Genomic DNA, 18,431 nt, shown 5'->3' on the forward strand with positions numbered 1-18,431 from the left:
GATCATTATGCTTAATGCCTGAAATTTAAAACTAGAGTTCTTTGGGAGTGTTGATTTGCAGCGACAGGTATGTTTTATGCTTTTTGTTGGTCATGCATCTTGTTTAATTATTTTTTGGAATACATATAAGTCTGGAATAAACTCAGGTACAGCTTCCAGGTTTTTGTTCTTATTGAGTAGTGGTTTTAATCTAGTTTAAATATCTGGACACTTAGTTTTGTTTGCCTTACAATAAACATTTGTAGTTTCCTTGGCTGATTCTGAAGTTAAACCACAGCATAGAATAAATAATTGAGGAATGTGCAGGTTGTTTTTTACAAATACGTTAGTAATCACTCTAGAAATTGTTGGTGTAAGACCACACCATTCTGGAGCGTTGAGCTTCCACAGTGGCTAAAAGGGCTCTTCCAGTGTTGTTGTTGTACTATAATTAATTGAACCATTAGCAAGATTGCCAAAGAATTTTTACACTGGGAAAATCAAGCCAGGCCAACCAGTGAAAAGTGAGGCCTTTTCAATTCTAACACATTTGCATTAGAATATCCCTTCTTAACAGGAAAGTAGGTCAAAAATACTCAAGAATACTGTAGAAAGATACTTATTTAATGGCAGTGGCTGACAACATTAATAAAATTAAATATAAATGAAAGAGAACTTTGCAAATGGTACTTCAGAGAAATGTCCATTGATTCACTATCTCCAGAACTAGTTTGTGGGAGTTCAGTTGTATTATTCATGCAATTTATGTTTCATTTCTTAGAGTTTGTATGACTGCAGGTGTTACAAATTAATTTCTCTTGATTAACTTGTCACTCAGTTTATTTTAAGGTATCTGTTTTCTTTACTCAGAAGCAACAGTAGTTATGAATTCTCTTAGAGATCTAAATAGGAAGGAAAACATCAATAATTGGAGAAAAAAGGCTGCCTGTTGATTTCATTCCCTGTTCTTACTTTTACACAGAGGCATTAATCTAGAAATAATCACTAGATGGCTGCCTGTTTTGAAATGAGGAACTCTGAGTTTTATGTTCTCTGCTTAAAGAGCTGCCAGAGCCTCACGGAAAACTTTGAAAAATGATCTACTTAGAAAGAATTTTACTGCTATAATTTTTCTTTCTTTGCTATTTTATTTTTATTCCAAAAGGCATTATATAAAAAGCAGGATCATTGTTGCTCTTCTGGTCCTCAGTTTTTGCTGGTCATTTTTCACTTACTTGCTTTCAGTTTAAGGTATGATGTTCGTTGTCAGAGTAATTCATTGTATTATAATTAAGAGAATGCTGATTTCAAGAGGTGCACTCAACAAGACTTTTAACAGATTAAAGTTATATTATACGTAATATTAAAAATATAGCTGAACAGTTAAAATTTCTTAAGTATTTTAGGGATCTAAAATGATATTATTAAATCCTGGAATGTTAATTGTAACCTGATAGTTCTTGAGAGAAAAACATAATGTTTGTCAGACAACTGAATTTTTTTCACTGATTTCATTTTTCTAGCATCACTGTTCTGACAGGGGGTCTTTAAATGTTGTTGTGTAGCAACGGATGTAAATTGTGTTAGTGTTGTAGCTTTATTTGATAGCATTATGAAGACTCCTGGACAATGCTCTGATAGTATTTATTTCTGCCCATTTTAAATAACTTTAAATGAACTGTCTTATTTTTAAATAGGAATGATCAAAAAGAGGATCTTTTCATTTTTGTTCATAAATAGGTCTCTTTGGACCAAGAGTAAAATATCCTTTGTGCTATTCAGTTTGTTGATGTCAACTCCATCTTGCTGTTTTGCTTGGCAGTTTTTCTGTAATATGGCACTTATTAATAAGTTTAAATATATCTTTTGAGAAATTAATATCTCCAAAAAGGGATGCAAGAACACTAAAAACTAACAAAGTATGCAGTTGACGTGGCTAAGTTGTAAGTTGAGAAAATACTGTTTTTTCTACAAATCTTGGTTGAAGATTTAGTAAAACATTTTTGGTTTCTACTTACATATGAATCTGGACTGAGAAGAGAATTAAACACCGCTATTAACACTTGTAAGAATATTGACATTTGGTTGAATTCTTGCTATCCATTAGTCGTATAATCATCTCTTAGCTTTACTAAATTCCCAAGATTCCCTCAATCTTTACATCCTAGTTTAAGTTCTTGAGTTTCAATGGCTAACTTACAGAAATAAGGTGAATGTGAACAGCAGCAAAAATAAACTGCTGGAAAACAATATAAAAAAATCAGTTCAGATTTTAGTCTTACTTGTTTTCCACCTGCTGGAGATAAAAGGACTATAAAATAGTCTTATTAGTCTTTCTTTTGTTGCTGAAGCATGAGGACTAATGTCCTTAAGGCACTTAAGGTATAGAAGTTGCTTAAAACTGCAGCAGACAGCAGTAGCTGTGAGGATTCTTCCCTCAAAGCAAGAGAAGTAGCATGGGAGAAAGATCTACGGGAGCAGAGTTAGAAGGGAAGAGGGAGGCAGGCTGTTCCTCAAGAGGGAATGTTTCAGGTATGCAGAACACCTTATTTAAAAACATGAATAACTAATGAATAAATAAGCCTGTTTTTTAAACTGGTTATAACAAGTGTAAGCATTAAGCTTTCGGATAAGAAAAGGTGTTTGTCAAAATAATGGTTTCTTTCCTTAATTTGATTTCAGGAGGTCTGTGTTACATCTGGGCCGTGACATCTGGGTATTTCCCAGTCCAGTCTCTCTTACCTTTTTAAAGCACAGGTTTCAATGAAGCATGTTTTCTATTCAGTAATGAGTAGTCAGTCTGTCCTTAATGTTACCTGTGCTAGGGTTCATATACCCCAGCTCCTTTTTCTCTAAAATAATGGAATGCAGTATTTCAACCTGGGATTGTTCTGTCCCTCCAAAGGCTTAGGGAAACAAAATCTTGGCTCTTCTTTATGAGAGAGGCCTTGGCAATATTTCTTCTTTGCTGCTTTGTGCTCCAGGCTCCATAACTGTCCTGGCTTAGTCTGCTTCAGAGCCTTTGACTCTTCTTTCTCCAGAGGGGGGAGCAAGTTCAATCATACTCTGAATTTTTATTTATTTGTTTTCAAAGGAATTGTGCAAACTGGCTAGAATGTTCATTTTTGCAGTACAAATGCTTATTTAGTGTGGGTGTCCACACATTCTATATGACTTTTAAATTCAGTTAAGTGACAACAATCAGAATATGTAGTCTCTTATCGGGAAATAAAAATAGAATAGAACATCTTAAGAGTTCTCTCACAACTTACCAGCTATGAAAGGTGAGATTAAAATTTAAAAGTAGTATAGCTAACAGAATGATGTATGCATTAATAATAGAAAATAAAAGAATGAAACATATTTTGAAAGAGTATCATTAGTCAGAATAAGTCCTGTCTAGCATCTAAATTCAAGAAAGATTATTGTTGGAAGATATTTTTGGATATGACAGTAATAGAAGCAAACAAATGTGAGTTTCTTCTCATCACATGCTCCTGAAGAAACTGAAATATATCATATTTTTTGGAAACTCTCTTTGGTCACTATATTATCAGAGAAATCCATAGCAACACAAAATTGGGAGAAAGTTCTGTAGCTGTAAGTGGGTTACAGAGAAGTTTTTTCAATGAGAAGTAACTGTGGTCTTGTTATTACGGTAGTGTTACTGTAGTCAAGTACTGCAGCAGGTATCTGCTTATACTACTTTGAAGTACAACCAAGGAGGTCCTTATAAAAAGACTTGCAAATTTTTCTTGGATAGACATGGTATTTATACACTTAGTGTTCTACATCTGCTCTAAGGGATATCTAGAATTATGGTTAAAAAAAAAAAGTACTTACTGCCAACAGTTCCTGAATCAGACATATTATCCTGTGCTTGAAGATTGTCCATATCCTGCCAATCAACCACAAATAACAGTGTAAGATCAATGTAGATTTTGAGGAAGGACGGAAGAACAGAACATAGTGTTGTATGATAATCTCCCACAAAAAGCTCATGTTTCTAATAGTGCTATTTATGTGGAAGAAACTTAAGCTTCAATAGTTAGAGGTGTTTAAGAGCCTTAATAATCAAAAGAAGGCCAGTGATTTTTGTTCCATGCAGAGATGTGGCAGACAGCTGTTCCTGAAGAAATTTTGGAGATACAGATTATACTGCATTACTGACTAGTAATACATCTCAATCAACCTCTGCTGAAGCCATCCTCTGTCTTTCTAAACATGTGTTGTACCTCCCAGAACCTCGGTGTTTTGGAAAGCAGTCAAGTATCTCCCTTTGGCATCAAAGATTTCTGGTTATTTGTAATCTTTCATAGCAAGTTGCAAGTGTGGAGGCAAAATATGGTCAGTTCTCCCTATCACACTGCCGAATACGTGTATGAGAATCACACCAGGTTTCAGTATTCTGAACACCTAAGGGTAGAAAGTGCATGCCACTTATTGCAACAGGCAGCTACTCCAGGAAGAACTATCCAGAGCTCGCCCCTGCTGCCTCCTTATTCATGTGACTGCAAAATATGCTCTATCTGATATTTCATAGAAGATTACTCTTGAAAAGGCTTTTCTTGCCTTTTGTGAAGGTCTGAGTGAAGATGATTATATTAAAAAATAAATCTATTGGAATAAATGACTTTTTTTTCCTGCATTTTGTGTGTTGTTTTTGCACTGATTTAATGACATTGAGTCATATTTGTTCTGCATCTTAATTTCAATTCAAATACTCTGCACCTGTGTGCAAATACTTGGTTATAAACTGATAGTTTTTTCATGAAACTAATGGATGATCACTGTTTGTTAGACAGACAGTTCTTTGCTTTGGTTTTCAGCTAGTTTGTGTAACTGAAGAAAGAAGAACATTCAAATGAAAAGCTCTGAAAGAAGAAAACATGCAATGAGCCTGTAGACTGGACAGAGTGGCCTTCTGACACCACAGTAAAACTTCTAGGGGAGAAAAGAACAGTTATTTCAGCCGTTGCAAAAAGTCATAACAGACATTCCTACGATATTCTGTTTAAAAATTCTTCCTGCATGATTTTTTTTTTTTTTTGGGGGGGGGGGGGGGGGGGAAGTGTTAATGTCTTCTGTAAGATCTTAGTCACCTACTAAATATTTTTAATCATTGATAATTTTTAATTTTTTTTCCTGGTGGCTAAATTACAAAGCAGCCTGTTTGGGGTGGTTTTGTTTTTGTTTGGTCCCCCCCAGTGCAAGAGCTTGTGACTTATTTTGATTTTTTTTCTTAGCTCACCATGATAAATGGAAGCCTCCCGGAGCCAAGATGAAACATCCTCTTCTAATGTTTCCAGTCTGTTCTGAATTAAACGTCAGCATTTCATAATTAATTCCCTAATTAATTTCTGTGTTAATTGGCAAAAACAACCTGGGTGAACTATTTTGCAGAAGTCTGGAACAGGCTTTCTTTAGTTTCTATAAAGCTGAATTTGTGAGGTATTTTTTCAATAGGGATCTTGTTGGGGGGGGGGGTTGGCGCATGGGGAGAACTTTGGAGAAGACTTGGAGGCTTCACAGAAAAATTGAAAATGGGAACAGGACATCCCAAATATTTTGAAAAACTGGTGATGTCCCACATTAGAGCTCATTTGCTCTTTTTAATACCTGGAAATGTATTAGTCACAAAAACTTGTACTGTACCTGTTGAAAATGTGGAGTCTTTTTTTTTTTTTTTTTTTTTAAGTCAACGGCATGTTTTCAACTTAAGTTTACTTAAAGTTTTACTGAAAAGAAATGTACAAAGACAGCCATTCAATTGAGGATTAATCACTATGGCAACAGAAATGTGGTGACTGAAAAGGGGGAGGATGTATTCTCCCCTCAGCTTCCTGCCAGCTGTCATATTCAACCTCTGCGGCATGAATTCCGGCCAAAATATAGGCTGTGACCAGCTCGAAGAAACTATATCTGTATTTTTATAAATTGGTACAAGAATCACACTATAAAAGAAAACTTAATCCTCTGAATTGGATGACAGACACTTGGCACCCTTGCCAGTGTCTGACAGAGAAATAACGGGATGCTTTGTAGTAAAACCTGGATTAATGGTAAACCCTTCTTTATGTTATTGCAATGTGGTGTAAATGAGAGAACTAAGCATGCTGTCAGCCTAGGAAGAAACGTGCCTTTTTTATCTCCAGTGCAGGTTTAAGTGCTGTTGAGAATACTGTAAATACAAAAGTTGTGTTATTAGAACTCCTCTTTATCGTATTTGTCTTACATTGACATTTTGTAGATTATTTAAACAAAGACTTTCTATCAGTTGTAGTAACTCTGATTGCAGTGTGTTTGCACAGCTTTTGGATTTAGCAAGCTTAGATAGTTGTTTACAGTGAGTAGACTTTGGGGAGATAACATTCCATTTTCCTTGTTCTTTTGGGATGGAGAACGCTATTCAGCTTTAATATAATTGTTCCCAAATGATCGGCCTGTAATGCTGCTTTATTGAGTTTACTGTTTCAACTTACAATAGTATTAACCATTTCAGTATGTCTTTCAGTGGTTTTTTTTCTTTTTCTTTTTTGAATGCAGTGAGTCTATATGTGGCATTCTGTGAAGCATGTAGTTGCATTTTCTTTATGGTGTACCTGCCTGGTTTTTGGGTTGGTACTGTTTGATGGAGGGGAGGGGGGGGACTATAGAAGATAGGTGCGAGTCCACAGACTTCTGCCAGAATAAGCAATTACCTGGGCTTTGAGTTGAGACAGGCTGATTATCTCATTTTCAACAGCATGATAACTATATTGATTTATGGCCAGGTTTTTGGAGCAGAAAAGTGATGTATGACTTTTATGAATTCACTTTGTTAAAAAGTCAAAAAATGGAACGAAAATGCTCCTGAGAAATGTTTGCTCTGTTGCCTAATTGGAGAAGAAACAGTGAGACTCAGGAGCTAATGCAAAATGGAGAGAAGAAATCCATTCTCAATTGATCTGATAGTCTGTTCTCCACTGCTACAGTTTGTCCTTGGTCTCAGTTAAACAAGTAAAAATGCGAGAGATGACAACCAGGAAAAACTAAGTACATTACTGTGATAAAATTTCCTTACTTTTATCAGCAGGAATGGCTAAATGCTGGTCTCCCTCTAAGCCAGTGAAAATAAAAGAACATATCCTGCTTTGGCTGTTGGCAGAATATCTTGGAGGAGTAGTTTGGACCTAGGATAAGTCTAACTGTGTTCTTGTAACTTGAAGAATGTTTCAGCTCTTGGTCTGCGATGATATTACCAAATATTAGATATTGTTGCCACAGTATCAGTAGTCAACATCCTGAATAGTTTTGTCTAGTTCAGAAAGTTTAAGTATAGAATGTAGTTGTGCTAGAGTAGTTGAAATTTCAAGGTAGGTTAGCTCCATTTTCTAAGGCAGTTGAGGTGCTGAATATTATCTTCACAGTTGCATCTAATTCTCATTCTACAGTCCCATTTTATTTGAACAATAGGCCAGTTCGGTCTGAGGGAGACTGCATTTCTATAAGGAATGTCAAATTCTAAGGAAAAATTAATGGGCACTTTAGAAATCATTATAAAATATGATGCTATTGAAGCTTGCTTCAAGCTGTGAGATATGTAAGTCACCTTTGAAGTACATGATTTGTTCAATACCCTATCACCTGTAGATAGAAGAGCAATTTTGGTTTATTTAAGAACCGGCTGAAAGTAGATGTTTTCTGATGATATGCTCTAGATGTCCATATAGTCAAGATCATAAAAACACTCTTTATTTTTAAAGCAACTAAAGAACCACCAGCATTTAGCCATCCCTCCTGATAAAAGTAAGGAAATCTTACCACAATTTTATATGGATGCCATTGTATTTTCAGTATGCAGAAGAACTTAGGAAGAAAATGTTGCCTGAAGTGCGTTAGTGTGGAAGAGAGAAGAAGAAACCAAGAATGAAGGGTCAGGTAGCAGATGTCTCAGGATGTTTATACATGTCCTGACAGGTACAGAAAATATAGTTAAAATAAAAACAGTGTCTAAGAATAGCATATATTCAAGAACAACATATTGAAAGGTCCCAGTAATTCACATATACTATAGAAAAAGTCCTGGGGGCTGGGGGGGCAGGGGCAGGGAAAACTATGAGGGGAAAAGATTAGCTGAGATTATTTAGGATTGTAATTTGGGTAGATAGAGAAGTTCATTGGAATGCAGTCAGTAAATAACAGCTGGTCAAAATAGCAAGAAATAGTTCCAACTGCTGCAACTTGCAGTATATCCAAAAGGGCATGTGTCTCAGGTTTTGAAGGGAGTGAGAAAATACAAAGTAGAATATGGCACAAGAGTTTGTTTATCATTTGCTTGCGAGTGAGTTTTAAGAGGAAAGTCATACTGTCTTTACTGTGTTTCATGCTTTTGTATGGCTTAGGTGATGGCAAGGCAGCTAGAGACTTGAGTAGGCCTTTCTTGTTTGTTTTAGAAATGAAAACAAACAATGAAACTGTGCAATGGAAAGCATCCCACATATCTGGCAGCAGTGGTTTCATGCATACTTGCAGAGAAAAGCCAGTTAACACAGTTCCAGCTACGAGTGAAGGAAACCAGAGAGAAGAACTGCTGACTGGAAATCTGTATCTGGCAAGATACTACCAGAGTGATACTTTGGGTAGTCCAGGCAGTAAGAGAGAGGAAGAAACTCAGACATAGTACAATTACGGCTGAGGAATAACTATGCAAACATGCTTAAAACTTCAGATTCAGGCTTTTGAAGGAAATTCAGTATCTTGTATACCTTGCGACTTGAGGAATTGCCACAGAGTTGAGACAGCTTAAAAAAGCAAGTATCGTCCTTGAGCCTTCATTTAGTCATCCCACTCCCAGCATGTGCTCGTTTGCTCTCCTGTATGTTTTCATCTTGCTATGCTTAAAAAGATGCACGTTGTACCCTTTTGCCTTGCTTGAAAGAGCTAAAGTGAGAAAGAGGGAGGTCACAGGCTTAAGGTGGCCAGGCATTTCAGTCATGTGCGAGGATGCTCATACATTGATTTGCATTCATTTCCCCAAAGTGCGGAGCCATCTCTCTATGCCTGCTGTAGGAAGAAAAGATACAGAAATTATGTTCTTTCAAAGATAAAAACTGCTTTTGGTATGTGTATATTCTTTAAAAGTTTCTGCAACAGTGCAGAAGACACTTAAACCATCACATGGTGATGGTCTTAACAGATCCAAGAGTTGTTGTAGATTCAAGGTGGAATCTCAAGATAGAAGTGATTCCTGCCTTGTAATACTTGAATTTTTGCTTGATGCTCAGCTGTGTGTCTTCACTGTCCTTGAAAAGCAGGTGCATGTGAGTCTTAAATGCAGACTGTTGTGGAACCCTAAATGTGCAGATGCTGCCATTTTTGCTGGACTCTTGATTAAACCTTGTATGGTAATGCGCATCTCAAAGAAAATGGAATATAAGAGGTGAAAATAAATATTTTCTTATGATGCATTTTTTTGATGAGTGATAGGGTCCCAAAGCTTTCTCGATCCTTTTAAGACTATTTTCTGCTCAACTGGGTAATCGTCCCTTTTCTTTCCTGTTGCAGTACATGGAAAGCCTCTTTAGAGTAGATGCAGTTAAATGAAGAGAGGATAAGATAAGAAACCAAATGTAAGACAGGAAGAAATGGCTGTGTTTTTACATGTTATTTTCCCTGGTTTGCATCAGAATTTTACAATTTCATATGACTGTACTTTCAGCAATTCCTAAATATGTCTTCCCATTTACTGTGATATATTCTGCAATATAATCTTTTCTGAAATACTTTTTTTTAAACCAAAAAAATGTTGCCTTTTACTAAAAAGCTTTCATTTGTGGCACTGTGTGTCTTAGATGCATGCTTTTGTTTGAAAATAAATTGTCTATCCCTGTTTAACTTTGTATGGAGATCTTGACAAAGTGGAAAGCTATCATATTTTCAGTGTTGAATAAAATAGTAAAAATGTTACATTCAAGTAATTAGTATTAGTGCAGTTAATTTATCAGATGACCAAAAAATACATGGTCAGGTTTTAAAGGGAAAATTTAAGCGTTTGAAGAGTGGAAACTTCATAATGTCTACTGCAAATATATACTGTATTCAGCATAGTTAATATTTGATGAAGACAAACATTTCATATTTGCTGTCAATCTTGTAAATTTTCTGTAATATATACGGTGTATATAATGATCTATGTGACACATTAATTATGCCTTTAGCTCTGCATCATAAAAATTTCAGAAGGCTAATCAGAAGATGTGCTATGTAATACATGAAAGATATTTTAACACACAATAATCCTGTATGTCTGTGATGGTATAATGTTTGGCAGGAATCCTTTGGGGTTTCTATACTGTGATTTTAGTTGTTATTGAGAATGACTTGCCCACAGTCATGTATTTGAAAATCTTAAGCATATTTACATTTGAAAGTAAGAGAATTGTATTGTACTGTTGCTTATATAAAACTGGGTGGAATCTTCTTTCCAGGAGAAAGAATTCCTGTTGCTATTTGTGTGATTTTAATCTTTGGTTATTTTTCCCCTTTCTGTGTTAAATCAGTTAACGTTTTTCAGTAGCTATCTGGCTGAGCCATAAAGCAAAGCCAGACTTGCTATTTGGCAAAAAATTTAGAATTTTTTGACAAAAATATTGACTCTTTATTCTGATTCTCCACTTTTTTTTTTTTTTTTTTTTTTTTTTTGATTAAACCACTGTTTCTTGCCAGTCCTGAGATATGCTTATGGACCAATCAGCGGTTTCTTTCCAGTGTTGCAATAATAATTTGAAAAACAGTATAGTAATATCTTTTATTATTAAAATGTTGTTCTTTCAAAAAGTTCAGCAACACAGTTACTAACCTCAGTATATTAATATACAGTAGCATAAGTTAAGTGCAGTGCCAAATGTGCAGTATACTACTTGTGATTTATTTTTGGTCATAACATTTAGTAATTAATAAAGGGTCTTCCATTCAATTATATAAATACATTGTTAAATAGGCTAGTATCAGTAATGCAAGAGCAAGAGTCAGGCTATTTTAAACATTTTTTAATCTCCTAGACCTTATTTCATTCCTCCTACAAACGTTCGTGGCACTGTAGAGACGCATCATGTAGTCTCTTAATCAAGGAGTGAGAAGTGCCTGGACTGAGCCATACGGAGGTTCTTAGATCAATCAAATTCTATTCATTTCATTCTTATTTTGCAAGAATGCCTTATGCCTGTGGTATACAGGATAATTCAGATGAACAAGACCAGTGCTGTAATGTCAACATGGGATTTGATGTAGGTGGAGTTAGCAAATGATGGGGGGAGGGTTGGTGGTAGAGAAAGCTCCTGAGGAACGGAAAATAGAAAGCTGCTGGAAGGAAGTTGCTGGCATGAAACAGGCTTGAATCAGTGAGTTCGAAGGCAACCACTGAAAGGGGGATTCAGAAAGAAATCATGTGTGAGAGGAAAGATATTAGAGCAGACTTGGAGTAATACAAATCAAAAGAAAGCAGAGTAATAAAATGCTGGAATGTAGACAGAACTTTTCACTGTTTTTTAACAGGAACCCTAGTAGAAAGATGCAGCTTATCTCTACCTAGGGCCCCATCCAGGTGCCACTCAGAGCAATGGACTTCAGACCTTTAAAGACTGTGGAGACATCTTAAGGAAAACTGAAATAAGTGTTTTTGTTTGGCTGACGAAAGTTTATCATTAAAAAAAATATATTGGATTTGGGGGGGTTGGGTTGGATTTAAGTTGGCAAACTTTCAGAAATACTCACAAATTCAACTGAGCCAGTTGTTGTGCTTCAGCCTAACTGGGTGCCATTTAACAGATTGGCTTTAGTCCAGACAACTGAGTTAAGATGTTTAAGAGTGATTCAGTGGCCTTGGGCTTTTGCTAGTATTTGCTCTTATAGCTCTTGGGGTAACGGTTTATAGTAACTTTTTTTACCTTCTGGAGTAAACTTTCAGCAGTTTATTTGGGCAGAAGAGGAGGAGCTCCACGTCTGTATAGGGCAGTATTTTGCTGTTGTTTTGCATTTGCCATTTTTGGTCACTGTACTTTGAAGTTTTGTGCTTGTAGAACTAAATATACTGTTTGTGGGTTTATTTACAATTAGCAGTATTTTTTGCAGTAATCCCGATACTCTGCAAAGACAAGCAATTTTATGACTTTCAGTGTGTTTACAAGATCTGGCTTTTTTCCCAAAGAAAGATTTTTAATCTGTGTTTGAACAGATGCATAAACTGAAGTATTGCTGCCTTATATACTTTATTAAGAGGTTTATTAAGAGGTAGATGGATGCACATGTATGGGAGTTCTAAATACTTCTAAGACAGACATTGACATGGTTAGGCTTGTAGTCTACACAAGTTATGTCTGCATGAATAAAATTATACAGAATTCACATTACTCCTTATTCCTGAGAGATGCTAAGTCTTATCACACTGAGGTCTGAAAGCTATAAATATTTTTCCTTCAAAAACTTTCATAAAAAATAATGTATTTTAAAACCAACATTTTTCTTTTAAAATACATTTTCCAAGTACAGTTCTGTATTATCCATGCATATTCAAAAAAATATACTTGTAAATATTTTTAAATGTATACAGAATGAGCAAGATAACTGTAGAATATTTATATATGCTATAGATAACATCTCCTAATTCAGTCTTAAGTTTGTTGCTATCATCATAACATTCCTATTGGGAGATAGAGAACTTTTTCATCTTAATTGAGGCCTTGCTTTCAGATTTGTGTAGTCTATTTTTTAATAGTGCAGTGAAATTTTAGTGTTTAGAGTTGTGCATTTATCTTACAGAAGTGAAAATGTATGTCTGTAGGTCCCTTAGTATTAACATCTCTGTCTGTATGCTAGTTTGAGGTTACTTGCCAAAGCAATGGATTGAGAACAGATGCGAGATCCTAAAACGCAAGAACATTGTGAACAGCCCATGGAAATTAGGAAGTGGACATGGATCAAATAGAAACACATTGGGAGAAATGCGGTAGATCCAAAACCAAAGTTTGAACTACAGATGACAAGGTGTGAACACAGTTTCTGTTTTCATCTCTCAAATACTGTTAGTAGAGGGACTGAGGACATTACTAAGTAGTTATTCTTTCCCTTTATCTCATTTAGAAAAACAAAAACCAAACTGTAATGTTGCTTTTCTGTTTCTCTCCATTTTTCTCACGCACATTCTTTAATCTTTGTATTGCCCTTGGCTTGCCTTTTGGGAGACAGGAAGTAGTCTACAAGAATTTAACAGAATTTCTGAAGAAATAACTTTTAAAGCGTAAATGGGATCATATTTTTGTCCAAGAAGCTGACTATTGATACATGAGGAGTTAGACTGGTAACAAAATCATTTTCATTTGATTAAAACATCAGTTTCTTATGGCCATCACAATAACATTGGTATTTCCTATTGAAGAATCATTACATTTAAATTCCAGAATGTTTTAATGATGTCAATATTATAATGAGTTGAACATGCAATTCTTTTTGTTCCTTTGCAGGTAAGTATTGTAATATTTCTTTCAAAAGCATCTTTACAGCCCTGATTAAGTATGCATGTTTGTGACTGTGGTATTAGAGGTTGTGATACTAGCAAAAAATGCTCTACCCTAACTTTATTGTCTTTGAATAATATTGTGATTATTTATAGTTGTTATTTTCAAAGTACTTTGTTAAATTTTGAAAGCAAGTGGCCTTAGCTTTCAGTGGGGTTGCAGAAACTTCCAGAATACTTTACGACATTTACCTAGAGCTGAAAATAACATAAAACACATATCTTTCATCAGTTGCTGTTTTAAAAATGTTTCCTTGAGTGTAAAGTAACTAGGAGTTCTGAATATACTGTGCGTAAACTGTGTAACATACTTCAGTAAGCAGAAACTAGTGAATCTAGAGGTTCCATTAAGCTTGCTAAATGAATCCAGGAAGATATTATGTATTTATTAAGACTGTAACCTGTTGACACAGATAGTTTTCTATATTACAATAATACTTGCAGGGTCTGAGATTTAAGTCCTGTTGCACAATGTTAAGTATTTGTATATTCCCCGTTAATGCATTAGAGAACTTCATGATCTTTCATTTATCCTCACAACTAAACTGTATTTTGGAAGTAAAAATATCCCATGTTACATGTGAGGTACTAACACTTGCCTTCAGCATTCCAGGAAGTTTGTGACCAAACAGGGAGTTTGTGCTGGAGCTCTGAATCTGATTCTTAGCACTCAAGCCACGAAGCCCTAGCTAAGGATGGCAGAAATGGTCGTAATGGAACTCATCATTATGTCAGAAAACACAATTTTGATGATTTCTGTATCTCTTTTTACTAGAAAAATGAAGAAAACCCAGAAGAAGATGTAGCAGAGAAGAACAGTATTACGAGAGAAGAAATGTTAGTGAACAGTAAGCAACATCACCTGTTTGTTATGCATCCTGTAACACAGAAAAACAAAAAAGTACACAAAATAGGTTCAACCACCTTCTTGTTTGGAAGGACACCCAAAGAAGTCCGCAGGTGAGACTGTCTTGGTGAGATAGAAGTAAAATTTTAAGCTTAGAACTATCCTCTGAGCAGTTGTGTGGGGTTGTTCTTTTTTTTTTTTTCCCTGTCTTTATGCTTTAACAATGCTGAGGGAATACTGATGATTTGCTGTGGCAAGAGCAGAGGAGCAGAACTAATGGGGAACTTCAGCTCACACTATACAAAGAGTATTATAATTGATTAATAAAATGAACTGAACCCACAGATCACTCTTAACATGTTGATTCAATATGTTATGCCATCCCCACAGGGTTCATAGTACATGCACCAGGCAGTACTACAACGTAACATTTAAACTGTATAGAAATAAGACATACTATAGTGTGAACCTTTGACTGACTACTGGTTTTGCCCAGATCTCATCACTGTCATTGAAAGACTAAAAAAAAATTGGATGTTGTATTTATTTTTTTAGCAAGGGGCTCCATTTTTTTTAACATTTCTTTTAATATGTTGTTTTCCTACCCCTATCTTTGGAAGGATGATAATCTTTCCATCTTCTCGTATTTTCCCTTTTTCCCAAGCTATTACTATTAGTACCACCTAAATTCCAATGGTACACAGATAGAAATGCAGTAGCAGGATGGTATGTGGAAACAGAAAGGAGAAAGCTGCTGCTAACTGGGTGCACCTATAGAAGTAGGATTTGGTATCTATTTTTAATTTGGCCTTGACACAATGAAATTACTAGATATGAGAGCTGATGCCGAAGTAATATCTGTAAGTATTCAGAATTTGTCATGTTAGACAGCTGGCTTTAACTACCCAAACTATTACTGGTGTGCTAGTTACTTGCTCTCACAGACATTGTAAATTCTGAACATTTAAGGGGGAGGCAGCGGGGAACCATTCATACTACGATTTTCAAAAATGTAACCATAGCTATCAATAATTTATTGAAGTAAAATTTTCCAAGGCAGTGAAGTGATGATAATGTTATCACAGGAACTTAAAGCCATGTCTAACAAAAGGCTTAAGCACCTTCAAATTAAGTGCTCTTAAGTGTTAAGCAAATCAATTTGCTTGCAGGTAGAACTCAGACTTTGTAATGCATCAAAATCTCCTCTACAGTGAATGAGGGTCATTCAGTGCCTCAGGCTGGTCTGTCGTAGTTAAAGTTGAATGGGACATGGCTGGCGGTTGTCACACTCGGTGAGGATCCTTCGAGTTTCATGTCCCATCTCTGAGAAGGGAACATACACTCGCCTCTCTCTCCTTCCACTTACCCCTGCCCCAAACCTGACCGCAGACTATGGGCTATCCTCAGGGTTGTCTCCTCCTTTAGTTAGAGCTTGGCCTTTTAGCAGAAAATAAACATTCCATAGATAACTAGATAGGTAGAGCGGACAGTCCCTGCTTGCTGTGATTGTGTTTATCCAGCTCTAGTTTAACAAGTTTGTAAAAGGAGTTTGAGCAACTACTTTTTTTTTCCCCCCAAAACATTCTATCATCTATCTATCTGCCTCTTTTGGTAGCTAAATACCTTCTGAAATCTGGACCTTTGGCGCATAATCTTACCTACACTGAATGTCAGTGAATCTTCAGCTCTTAAACTGAGGAAATCACACTGGAGTTTGGGGTTTACAAGTCACTTCAGTTCTTTTAAGACCATTATTCTTTCTTTTTGCTAATAAAACAAATACTGCTTCTCAAGGAAATTACTCTTAGTGATTACTTTTTGGGATATATGAGGTAAATGAACTGACTGAATTACTTGCAAGTTTTTTTTTTTGTTCCTAATTAAAGGTGTCAGAATAACTATTTTTCCTTCCTGATGACACAGGAGACAATTTGAGGAAATGGTATCCCACTTCAACATGGGATCAGTAGAAGAACTTGCAGAACATATTGCAGAAGCTACATCAGAAACACGGCAGAAAATGTTGAAGGAATTTTACACTTCCAAGTATCCAGAGGCAGAGGCTTTCTTTGCAGTTGAAATACCGGCACATGTTTCACATGACTATGAGGAAGGAGAAGTGTGTGCAAGACATTCCAGAAAAAGAAAATCTATTGTTAATTTTGGAAGATCCAAGTCTAGACCTTCATCAGCCAGAGGTTATCTTCTGAGTGGAACTACAGAAATATACAGCCAGCAAAGACATAAAGGAGAAGCAGAGCAACTTCACAATGACTCCTGCATACAAGATAATATGTGTGTTAATGCAAAGTGTAAACAATCACCCACTGTTGCTGCTCAACATATCAGAAGGGGAAACAGTCAGGCATTCAAGGATTTTATGGCATCTGGCTCATTAAGCAGTAAATCAGAAATAATTGAGGTGCTGTCTGTAAATAGCTGTAAAGGACAGCAGGACTCAGAAGGAACACAGCCGCCAAGAAAAAGATCCCTGTCTCAGTCAGAAAATGGGGAGAGAAAAGCTCAGACTTGTAAGAAAAGCTCTTTTGTGGACTTACTTGGAGATACCTCTATTCTCAATGACTTCTTCAGAAATGATGGAAATAGGCCTACAGAATTACCAAGGAGACTTCCTTCAGGGCAAGCAGAAAAATCAAAAGAGAGACCAAAAGATTTCTGGGACATGCTGAATGAGGAGAACGAGGACAGCCTCAGAAAGCTCAGAGACATAGCAGTCATAGAGAAGCTATGTGAAAGAGCACCTCTTTCCTCGGTGACAGAAAAGAGAAAAGTGGGTGAAAGTTCTCTTTGGAAAAAAAATGAAAACTTTCTATGGAAAAAATACAGTCCAGATGATAAAGATGAGTCATCCACTGCTACATCTTGCAATGTAGTAAAATGAAAGCTTTCTACATGAGTTGCACTATGATTGTTTTAAGTAAACAAACATTAAATAACCACAGCTTGAGCAGTATGCAGCAAAGCACAATACCTCCATGAAATTAAAGGCAAAGTGATGAATTTATATTTATGATGCCACTGATTTACATTTTACACTGCCTGTACAGTGTAGTATTGTAAGCTATGACATGCTAATTTTAAATTAAACTCTTTAAAAATCTTCTGAATGCAGTCTACTTTTTTTTAAATCCTGATCCTATTCCTACAGTTAGTAGTGATACTAAGTAATTTTTCCCCTTTGCTTATATCTGGCCACCCTCAGTCATCCTGGCAGAATTTAATGATAGAAACAAGACTTGACAGTGATACTCCTCATAATCTCTGAGCTGCTAGACATGTGGGGTTCAGGGACTTCCTGAGACAGGGTGATGTTTTTGAGTCTAATAGCCCTTGGTGGATTTTTTTTTTTCTTCTGTGAATTTACTCAGTGTCTTTTCCCTGTGGAGCCTCTAATTCTCTTCAATATCCTATGGCAGTGAGTTCCTGAGCTTATCTAGTGTGAACACCACCACCTTATGTTTGTTCATTGTCTTTTTTTACTGCAAGATCTACAGTGCATTAAATGACACCAGATTTCAGGTTTCATTCCGCCGTGCCACTTTCACCTCTCTGTGCCACTTGATTTATAGGCTACCATCATGTCTTTCTCAGATGGTGGGGCCTGGACAGTACTTGGGTGCTAGTCCTCCTTCTATGCAAGGAAAGAAGGGGAGGAGTACTCTTTTAAAAGGAAAAAAATATACCATTTCCTTGTGAATTTCAGTAAGAATCTGATGCCCTTCAGCATTTCAGGCATGCTGTTGTCTCTTTTATTTCTACATTGGAGTGTTCAGTGTGAAAAGAAACTGGTAGGATAAATATGTAAAACAAATATGACTTAAATTTGAAAACTGGTGTGTTTGTGATCTAATAAATGTAAGTTTCATTTTGTGAGCTCTGTGTTCTTAAAGGAATTTTTAATGCAGTATTGCACTGCATATGCACTTAGAAAATAGCACGCAATTGGACATGCGTTGCGGGGGGGGGTTCTTTTTTTTTTCCTTTTGACTTCGTTATTTAAACATTAGTATTTTAGTATGAGCAGTTCTATGG

At 36.0% G+C, this 18,431-nt stretch overlaps 1 protein-coding gene across 5 annotated transcripts in view; it reads left to right on the forward strand.

Annotated features, from left to right (window-relative positions):
* Window positions 1-17,506, forward strand: part of LOC112978762 (DNA excision repair protein ERCC-6-like 2) — a 56,397-nt gene extending 38,891 nt beyond the window's left edge. For 2 of the 5 annotated variants that reach the window (XM_064500434.1, XM_064500435.1), the window contains 2 exons: window positions 14,307-14,491; window positions 16,302-17,506. In XM_064500434.1, coding sequence (XP_064356504.1) covers window positions 14,307-14,491; window positions 16,302-17,280 — 1,164 coding nt within the window. In that variant the 3' untranslated portion in view covers window positions 17,281-17,506. Of the gene's footprint in view, window positions 1-4,808; window positions 5,017-12,834; window positions 13,002-14,306; window positions 14,492-15,547; window positions 15,731-16,301 lie in introns of those variants that run through there. The other 3 variants (XM_026092454.2, XM_064500436.1, XM_064500437.1) reach the window with 3 other exon arrangements.
* The last annotated feature ends 925 nt before the right edge of the window (window positions 17,507-18,431 follow it).

This window comes from Dromaius novaehollandiae, chromosome W (genome assembly GCF_036370855.1).
Source record: "Dromaius novaehollandiae isolate bDroNov1 chromosome W, bDroNov1.hap1, whole genome shotgun sequence".
NCBI lineage: Eukaryota > Metazoa > Chordata > Aves > Casuariiformes > Dromaiidae > Dromaius > Dromaius novaehollandiae.